Source organism: Colossoma macropomum, unplaced genomic scaffold, assembly GCF_904425465.1.
Source record: "Colossoma macropomum unplaced genomic scaffold, Colossoma_macropomum, whole genome shotgun sequence".
NCBI lineage: Eukaryota > Metazoa > Chordata > Actinopteri > Characiformes > Serrasalmidae > Colossoma > Colossoma macropomum.
In genome coordinates this window covers 34706412-34717115 of record NW_023494810.1, presented here as the reverse complement: position 1 = coordinate 34717115, position 10704 = coordinate 34706412, and the positions used below count along the sequence as shown (strand labels likewise).

The following is a 10704-nucleotide window of genomic DNA, read 5'->3' as shown; positions in this document are numbered from 1 at the left end:
ATTGATTTATCAGTCTACTCAGGCTTTAGCAGGAACTTCAGTGATTGTAAAGAAGCTGTTCATTGAGGTCTTCCTTAGTGTTTGTCTAACGAGCATGTTTGCTGATTTTAAAATAGTTAATAAACAGACGTTGATGGTGTTTCTTTTGAATTTAGTGTTCAGCTATTCTAAAACGATTCTCCCAAAAATGTGAAAAGTAACTGTATAAAAGTGAGCAGACAAAATAGTCTTCAGGCCCTTAAGATCTCAGGCTGTGTACATACTAACTCTCCTTATTATTCAGTAACTACAGGGACTTCAGTGCAAACTGTCTGAGGTGTTTTTAAGACATAGAAGTGTGTAATAAAGCTTTGGACATTTAAGGGGTTAAACTGTTTCCCAATTAAGAGAAATACTATAAATACTACAATACTACCATGCTACACTAATACCGTCAGTAAATGAGTTGGCATAATTAACCTTTAAGACAGAAAGAGAAGGATTACTTTTTGGCACGTTTTCGTGATATCAGTGCTGAGAAATCCATGGAATGACTCCCAAACTGGGGATGGTGATGGAAAACAAAGGGTGTCCCCACCTCTGAGATCTTCCGAAATATTTCACCCCAGTTCTTCTTTGACTGGAAGTGTAATTACGAGCTGGAAATGGTTGTCGATTGAAGATTTTGTTACACAGTGTGAGAATTTGAGAGAAGACCCAAAATCAAGAGCTGGGAACCGTGTTGTTTGGTTCTCAGCGGTGGGTTCTGGAAAGACTGTAAACTTGAACTCAGGCTTTAATGTTTTTCTTTCAGTGAGACAAAGAACTCTCAGTGTTGATCAGAGAACTCGGTTCTTTTCCTCTCTGACAAAAGCCTCTGTGTTGGTCATCAGACGCTCCCTGACCGTCTCCCACACACACACACACACACAATGCTCCGTGTTTCTGACGTCTAGGCCGTGACTCTGCAGAACTATTGTAAATGCGCTGGGAACCTGGAGCTGTGCCAGGTGTGGAGGAACCACGAGAGGGGCGGAGTCTAAACCAGAGTGTTTCCATAGTGATGGAGTAGGAAGGGCGGGGGCCTAGAGCCCGAACCTAAACCTGGTGGAAGACGAAGAAGGGTTCTAGAGTGAGGAAGGAGGGTTCTAGACCGCATGGAAAGCCAGAGCTTTTCCACAGTGATGGGTCCTAGAACCAGAACATAAACCTAGAACCAGAATACATCCATGCTGATGGAAAAAAGAGGAGTCTAGAACAATATGTTCATGTTAATGGAAAAGGGGAGTCCAGAACCAGAATATGTCAATGATTATTGAGAAGGGGAGTGTAGAACCAGAATATGTCCGTGGTGATGGAAAAGGTGTGTCTAGAATGAGAGTACACCCAGGGGAGGATCCTACAACCAAAATGTTTATAATTTGAGAGATTTGGTTCTACAACCAGAACATGAGTCTTCTAGAACCAGAATGCATCCATGGTAATTGAGAGGGTTCTAGATTTAGAATGTAGAGGAGGGGAGGTTCTAGAACTAGGACATGTCCATAGTGATTGAGGAGTGAGGGTTCTAGAACCAGAATGTGTGCATGATAATTGAGTGGGGGAGGGGGGTTCTAGAACCAGAGTACACACATGGAGGAGTCAAAGAGATGTTACGTCTGTTATAAGCTTCAAATAAAACATACAGAATGTCTTACAAGCTTCAAATGTCCACATTTAATCTAGAACACACACAAAATGCTAATGTCAATCACAATAGCTTGGTGCTAACATACTATGAGAAATCCCATAGGGGAAAGTAGCATCATAGTATAGTAGAGTTGGGTTTTATCTAAATTTTTGGACTGAGTTTTGACAGTTATGGCCCAAATAGACGGCCTAACTCTGTTAGTCAACTAACCCCATGTACTTAAGTTCAGTTTTGTATTTTCTAATCATTATAATAATCACACAGACTAACACAGCAGTGTTACACACTGCAGTATGCATTAGAGAGTTATTGGACTGTTACTGAAGGGAAAGTGAAAGAATCCCTCTACAGTCCAGTTAGAGTGAAAGTGTGATTGTACCTCATTTAAAAACAATGAAGCTGAACTCATGAAAGCAAAAGCATCTTTATCATGTTTACCTTTTGTACACAGGCCATGAAGAGTTTACAGTGAGGCCTGAAACCCACTGGAATTACTTTAATGTTGACACTGAAGTGGAGAAAACAAATGTAGCTGCAATACCAGTTCCTGATTATTAAACACTAAAATATTTATAATGATCATTCAGAGGCATAAATGTATGCGTCGCTAATCATCTTTTGCCATTGATCTATTCAAGCCTCATCAATACAGCACCTGATTAACCCGGCATTACTTACTATAAGTGTGGCACTCGACTGTGGAGCAGTGGAGCGGACTTTTTAGGAGTGATGAAGCTCCACTGGGCTCCTTTGGGGTGAGGATCACACAACGTCAGAAACTGATCTCTCTTTTTCCTCATAACATCTGGTTTCATTGTAAATCAGAGCATGATTGGTTGATTCCTCTGTCACTTCCTAATTATGTTGGTAGTTCAGTCCAGCTCCTGAGGATCCTAACCAATGAGAGAGCAGCTCAGCTGAATCTTTTTGTTTCCAAACAAAACTTTACACTGAAATAACAGTATTACTGTATTACAATTACACAGTATTACACTTACGGAGCTTAAATACAAGAAGCTTAATGATCGTAGTAAATAAAAATAACCTGACGAGGACAGACATGTTTTAATTTCACAGAAAGGCCTTTCAGGCCACACTGACAGCTGTGAAGTAGATGCTCTCTCTCTCTCCCTCTCTCTCTCTCTTACTCTCTCTCTCTCTATCTATCTATCTCTCTCTCTCTCGCTCTCTCTTACTCTCTCTCTCTCTCTCTTACTCCCTCTCTCTCTCTCTCTCTCTCTTACTCTCTCTCTATCTCTCTTACTCTTTCTCCATCTATCTCTCTCTCGCTCTCTTACTCTCTCCCTCTCTCTCTTACTCTCTCTTTCTCTTACTCTCTCTTGCTCTCTCTCTCTTACTCCCTCTCTCTCTCTCTCTCTTACTCTCTCTCTCTATCTCTCTTACTCTTTCTCTATCTCTCTCTCTCGCTCTCTCTTACTCTCTCTCTCTCTCTTACTCTATCGCTCTTTCTCTTACTCTCTCTCTTACTCTCTCTCGCTCTCTCTCTCTTACTCTCTCTCTCTCTCTCTCTCTCTCTCTCTATCTCTCTCTTACTCTCTTGCTCTCTCTTACTCTCTCTCGCTCTCTCTTACTCTAACGGTCTCTCTCTCTCACTTTATCTCTCTCTCTCTCTCTCTCTTGCTCTCTCTTACTCTCTCTCTCTCTCTCTTTCTCTATCGCTCTCTCTCTCTCTCTCTCTCTCTCTCTCTCTCTTTCACGTTTTGTGCTGACCTAAACAGGCCTGAGCCTGGCGGTGAGCGCAGTGGGCAGAGCTCTCAATCAAACTTCGGCACAAGTGTCCAAAGTTCAGTTTGCTGGATTACAGCAACGGCAGCCAAATAATAAAGAATAAAAAACAATTCAAATATCAATGACACTGTTATACAGTAAACAATACAAATACTTACAATACAGTGACTTAATACAAAGTACAAGCAGAAAAAACTGATACTGTAAAGCAACAACCTATCAGTCAGCTGCAGTTGTGAATATATTTGCATATGATAACAAATGTTCTGTAATGTGTGGTGATAAATAGTTGACACAGTTATAAATACTATACTGTAATACAGAAGGCAGCACTGATATGAGAACACTGGGATGATGATGATGATGACGATGACGATGATGATAATGTTTTTATATATTTTTATTAATATAAAATAATAATAACCAGTAACGAACTCTCACACCCACCCATTTATAAATAGGCTCGGTCTGGAATGTCTGCAGGGAAAAAATGTTCGGGAGGGGAAATGATCTCACGTGTTCTCGCGTGTTTACCGGGCTCAGTACACGTGCTCTTCCCGTTAGCCCCGCCCACATTTGAGGGATGGCCCCGGCCCCGCCCACACGGAGAGATCCCGGTGACCCGGAGAAGGAGCTTCACAGAGAGAGAGAGAAAGTCGAGAACTTTCAGAAGGAGTTTAGAGTTTCAGCCCAGAGCTCGCGGCTCCTCTAACATCACTGCGGAAACCCGATAGACCCTCATTCTCCTTCAGGGGCTCCTCAAGGTCCATATCAGCTTCTCCACACGCGCTCTGGACACAAACAGCAGCCCATGTAAGTTGCACGAGCCGGTTTTTCCTTCTTTTATTTAACTTTCTTCAGACAGGGTGTTTGTTTTCCTTCATTATTGAGTGAACGAGAGGACTTTTATTTTGCGCATGTTTTATACTAACATTCCTGAGTCCTACACTAAACCGTTAAACCCTGTTTTGAACGTTTTAAGGCTCCATATAACCTGTAAAACTGATTGATTCCACTCTAAACCTGTCAGAAAACCACAATAAGGCCCTCAGTTCGCCTAATGATGTCTTTAAAACTGTTTTCGTCGCATATTGTGTGTAAATTATTGGCCTGAAATCTGTTTTTAGCTTATGGCTTGAACGTGGAAAGCAAAGAAATAGAATAAAAGTCACTCTGTGTAGTTTTGCTGATTCTCCCGGTAGATTTTAACGGTGTTTCGGTCAGTTTTCGGTCAGTTTTTCGTGTGTAATGTGTGTGCATGTGTGATTGTGATGTTTTGGGTGTGAACCCTGACCGGCTTACACGCGAACACTCATTCACGTGGCCGTATACCGCACGAGCTGCTACGTCACCGCCGCGCCTGGCCAATCAGGAGCTCGCGCTGCTTCCCGCCACCAGCTTCAATTTTATTGCTCTGTCAGGCGCACGTGTCTCCCGCTCAACCAATAGGAGTCATGACTGGACATATTAAGTAAATATAGACGATTAGCGATTATGAGTATTTTTGCATAAATTAGTATATTCATAAACTAATATATGATCCTATTTATGAACATATGTTCCCATATGTTTACTTGTAGGGGCACTGAGAGTGTATCTGATTATAATAAAAATACAAATTATTTTTATTTTTTTAATACTTAATATATATCGTGTTATGATGTGTGTGTGTGTGTGTATATATATATATATGTTTTTCTATTTCTTTTTTTGTTTTAAATTTTTATTATAGTAGCATTATAATTATAAATGTTATACTTCCTTTACTTCATATGATCTGTTAACTTCCAAATTTTAATTATTAGCCTAAAACATCTTTGGGCACTAATTTAACAAAATCTGATTGAACAAAAAATCTGAATTTGCTTCTGAAAAAAAAAAAATCAGAAAAATGTATGTAATTAAAAATGAAATAGTTACTGTTAGATTTCCATCCAAAATATAATCAGAGGTGGTGTTTCAGATCATGTTCTGTGGCGTTTTTCCTCATCATACTAAATTTAGCTGGAAATAAAAGTGAGATTTAAAAATTTTGCAATTTTATAAAATTAAAGTAAATTTCTGTTGAATTATTCATGGTTATAATTATTATAAGCACAGTATCATTACTATTATCATTATTATTATTATATATTTATCTCTAAAAGGGTAATAAAGGTGGCCTTTCTGTTCACCTCTCAGCCGTAACTTGAGGTTGAGAACTGAATGTGCTGATGTTCTGGCTGCAGTTGTCAGAGTGTGACGTTGTGCTGGTGCTCTGAGGGTTTTTCCTCTTTTCTTTGAATGACTGGTTTCCTGGAAGCCCCCTCCCCATCCGCGGTCACGCTCGCTTCCCTCACTTCCGTCCCATTTCGAGGGAAGCAGCACATGCAAATTTCACAGTACAGTGTGTGCTGTGGTTTTCACACCACCTTTATGGTACAGAATTTAAAATATGCCAAAATTGTGTTATTAGACAAATAATTATACATTTTTATATATTATATATTATTATACATTATATATTTTTATATTATATATAAAAATAGAACAGTGGAAATTTATGTCTGGTATCATGTTTGAATAGCATGAATCTAACTGTGTTCACAGTGAGCCGTGTCACGTATTGAAAAAAAAGAACATAGACCCATTCATACCCACTCATGCTTACTAAATATGTGAAAAATGCCCAAAAGTGGCTTAAATTGTTTATGAAATTTTGAGTATTTATACCTCAGATGAACATCTAACAGTAAACATTAGATTTTTTTTGCTTACATGTAATTTCCATCAGTTGAATTAGGATTTTCTAATTTATCGATGAATTAGGTGCTAAAAGTTCACAGATTTCTTCAGGTTTCTAATCAAAGGCCATGCAGAGCAAAAGAAATGTGTCATTTCATTAATGGACATTAATAGGTTGGTATGCGGACTGTAAGACTGTAAGACTCCCAGCTTTAGGCCTGGTGATCAGACTGTCTGGCTCTGTTCTAGACGTTCTTTCCGCTTCTCAGACCCTGAAATCCCCCTCAGTCTGCTCCTAATCAGACGCTGATCTCAGATCAGACCCTCCCGCTCAGTTCCATCACACCCACCACCACCTGCCCTCTGATGGAATCTGATGTTGGCTTTGTGCTGTATGACTGAAGAGGTTCCAGCTGGGAGGACAGTGGAACAGTGGACCAAACGTTTGCATTGGTGTCAGAACTTAATACTGGCTAAATAAGCAGATTTGTGTTTGTTATTGCTGATGTAACTAAATCCTCATGTCTCCAAAAGTGGCCACTTTCCAGGAGAAGGAAAAACTAAAATATAATCTCTGTTTCTGAAATTCTACATTTCCTTTGGTTCACATGTTCTCTGAGCACAGATCTCACAAATCTGTCTTTTGGGCACTGATTCTTAACAAAACAATAGAAATTCTAAATGTGATTATGATTAAAAATCTGAAAAATATGGAAAATGTAATGAAAAATCAAATGTGCAGAAAAATCAGTTTGATTTTTATCCAAAATATAATTACAAACATATATTCATCACTTTAGACCAATCAGAATAAGTTCTGTGCCATTTTTCCTTCTTTTATGAAATTTAGCTGCTGGAAATGAATATAAGGTTTTAGTAATTTTGCAATTTCGTAAAAATTTAGGTAATATTGGATTACTGTCCATCACAAAATCTCCACACAATGTAAAGAACATCTGAGGTTTTGAAACAGATAGAATTGTAGATAGATACCTAGATACCTAGATAGATAGAGGCAGTGTTTCTGGCGCCCCCTGTCTGCTGTAGCTGTTCTTTACAGCACTGTCTGAGCTGGACAGTCATACCGAAACCTGCCGTCGCCTAACATGTTACAGAGCTTGATGCATTGCATCATATTGTGTTCGGTGTTGAGTTTAATCTCAGACTGGCCTGTCAGGTTCTTACGCTGACGTTGACTCGGCGCAGTACCGACACAGGACTGATTAAACCCATAAACTGAAATATCTGCGTTTCTGTACAGTTTTAGACTGTTAGAGCTCATTAGCCACGTCTGTAGCGTGGAATGATTATCATTGACTCATTTGCAGTGAGATAAACTGTAAAATATCAGCTTTAAAAAAGGATGTGTTACACAACACACTGTTAGTCTGGGTTTAATATATTCTATATTGATTTTAACTGATTAGCAGCTGCTTGTTGCTGATTTTGTGGCCTTTAGAGTAGAGACATTTCCGTCTGTGTCTGGTATCACATTTTTATAGCATAAATCTAACTGTATTCACAGTGTGTGCTGTCTTGTATTGGGGAAAATGAATATGACCCCATTCATACACACTACTGAATACTATATATGTGAGAAGTGGTCTAAATTGGTTAAGAAATGTTGTTTATTTATATGTCAGATGAACATCTAACAGTAAACATGAGAATTTTTTGATTGCATGTGATTTTCATAGATGAACTAGCAATCAGATTAGGATTTTCTGTTGTCTCATTAAAAATCAGTGACAAAGACTGAATTTAATAACAATAATTATTTATAATAGAGAAGTTTTTATGGATTCCAGTTGAAGTTAAAAAGATTTCAGAATAATGTATTACAGAAGTGACCGAGTTATCATAGTTGGCTGCGGATTGAATGTGAATTATCACTGCACTGCTGAAGTGCTGTGTTAATGTCGCCCTCTGGTGGACCCGGCTGGTCACTGCAGCCTCAGTGCCTCAGTTAGGACAAGTCTCCACTTGTAAAAGCTGCTTTGCCCAGACATGTACGAGGAAGACGGGAAGGAGCTCTGAGTCACGCGCTCTGCTTTAAAAGCCTGAGCACAGCCAGGTTATCAGTTCAGTTCCTTCACTCTGAAGCAGACGCATCCTGCTGGAGCTGCTGGCTGAAGAGCTCAGGGGCGAAGATGGTGAGATGCCTGTACTTGTTCCTTCTGAAGAGACTTTTAAGGAAGGTTTAAGATTTAATATCAGTGTCAGCTCATGTTACTTTATACGATAGGGGGATATAGTAAAGTAAGGTCAACCAGGTGCTACATTGGGCTGTGTATTTGTGTATTTGTGGAGTGTGGAGAGATGTTGCTCCTTCACCATAAGAAACATATTGATTGACTTATTTAAATGTTGTTGATTTAAATAAACATGTTAACTAATATATGGTCACTTTTGTAACAAAACCTCGTGTGTACATTATATTTATTTATACGCACTTAAAAAGATGGTTCTTCAAAAGTTCTTTAGTGAAGATAATGGTTCTATAGAGACCCATGAACACTCAAGGAAACATTTGCATGCTTAAAGGATTCTCTGCATGGTGAAACGGTTCTTTAGATTGATGTAATATGTATATATGTGTTGTGTATGGTTCTATGTAGAACCTTTTTGAAAGTGGTTCTATATGGAACCAAAAAGGGTTCTGCTATTGTTACAAGTTTGACATAGTAACATTAGACACACACATTACATACATACAAACATATATATGTATATATATGTATATGTATATGTATATGTAAAGAAAATGTCTTTCATTGGTGCAGCATTACTAACATTCTTTCTTTATCTCTCTCTCTCTCTCTCTCTCTCTCTCTCTCTCTCTCTCTCTCTCTCTCTCTCTCTCCGCAGTGTAAGATCATGTCGTTCCATAAGCGTGTTCTACGTTCTCTGGGTAACGGTCCTGCTCGGAGGAACCTGTTTGGTCCGGTGGATCGTGAGCAGCTGCAGGCGGAGTACAGAGACGCTCTGCGGAAGGATCTAGAGGACGCGTCGCGCCGCTGGGGCTTCGACTTCCTCTCCGAGAAGCCCCTGGAGAGCGGAGATTTTCAGTGGGAGGGGGTCCCGGGGGCCCGCGTACCCGCCCTGTACCGGTCCTGCATTGTGGGGGAGGAGCCAGTGCCTCAGAGGGCGGAGTCCACATTGGCCGTCGCCACGACAACGGGTCCGACTCGGCCCACGATCGGAAAAGAGAACGTCCCCACAACACCAGAGAGGTACAGCAGCGCCCCGGAGAACCTGGAGAAAACGCCCGAGAAAAACAACCCGCTGAAGAGGAAACAGACCAACATCACAGGTACGCGTAGTTTTAGCAAATAGATGCACAAACAGAACATTTGGGTCAAACAGACGGACCAATAAAATGAGACATCAGGACAGATTAATTGGACCAGTAGAACATTTGGGTCAATAGATTAGACTGATTTAGTGGGCCATTGGAACATTTGAGCCAGTATAATGGACCATCAAAAACACCTGTAGAACATCTGTACAGACAGAATGGAGCAATAGAGTATTTGAGCACATTGAATGGATAAATAGATCATTTGGGTCAATAGATGGACCAATTCAATGGGTCAGTAGAACGTTAGAGCCAATAGGATGGACGTATAAAATTAACCCAAAGAATATTTGGATATGAATGCAGGAATAGAACATTTGGGTCAATATAATGGGTCAGAAGAACATTTTGGGTCAATAGGTTGGATCAGAAGAACCTCCTGGTGTCAACAGTATGGGTCAGAAGAACATGTGGGTCAATAGAATGGGTCAGAAGAAGTTATGGGTCAATAGAATTGGTCAGAAGAACATTTGGACAGTGGATTTGAGATTTGAGACAATAGAATGGACCAACAAAACACTTGGATCAATAAAATAGACCATCTTTTGGGTCAGTAGAATAGACCACTAGAACATTCGGACCAGTAGAACATTTGAACTAATGTTTCGACAACAATGTTATGATGCTTTTATGAGTTTTAAGGTGTCATGGTGTTTATTGTAGTGTTTGTTCTGAAGTTCACTGTGGTGTTTGATGTTTGTTGTTGTTTTTGTTTATTGTTTGTGTTTATATTTTCTTCATTTGAATAATTTTCCCTTTTGTTCCTCTTTCAGATTTCTACCAGGCCAAAAGACGAGTCGTGGCCACTCCCAGGAAATCAGGGCAGTGACTCACAGCACTGCCGAGAAACCTGCCACACACACACACACACACACGCACACACACACACGCACACACACGCACACACGCGCACACACGCGCGCACACACACACACACGCACACACACGCGCACACACACACACACACACACACACACACACACACACAAACGGTGCTCTCAGGAACTCACCTGCACAGACTGTGTAAATACACCTGTTGAAGGACTTGTACGTTTGTACAAACAAACACACATAGAAACACGTGTAGCTTTTCTTTCATTACAATAATTAATAATTATTTGACACTATTTTATTTTATTTTATTTTATTTTTATTTTGTAGAATTTTGTCTGTCTGGTTTTTATTTACATGTTTTCTGCTTGTT

At 39.8% G+C, this 10704-nt stretch overlaps 1 protein-coding gene across 2 annotated transcripts; it reads left to right on the top strand.

The window, feature by feature from the left end:
- Positions 1-4020: 4020 nt before the first annotated feature.
- Positions 4021-10409, top strand: cdkn1a (cyclin-dependent kinase inhibitor 1A). Of its 2 annotated transcripts, none has more exons than XM_036559598.1 (3): positions 4021-4231; positions 9011-9455; positions 10274-10409. In XM_036559598.1, exons 2-3 carry the CDS (start codon positions 9020-9022, stop codon positions 10327-10329), a joined length of 492 nt encoding a protein of 163 aa, XP_036415491.1. In that variant the 5' UTR covers positions 4021-4231; positions 9011-9019; the 3' UTR covers positions 10330-10409. The 2 variants fall into 2 exon arrangements, with proteins under 2 accessions (XP_036415491.1, XP_036415490.1); XM_036559597.1 differs by lacking the exon at positions 4021-4231 and adding an exon at positions 6598-8295.
- The last annotated feature ends 295 nt before the right edge of the window (positions 10410-10704 follow it).

Excerpts from the sequence above, each read along its gene's own strand:
- cdkn1a (XM_036559597.1), top strand. Across the intron at positions 9,456-10,273 it reads GAAACAGACCAACATCACAG|ATTTCTACCAGGCCAAAAGA; the intron begins GTACGCGTAGTT and ends TTCCTCTTTCAG.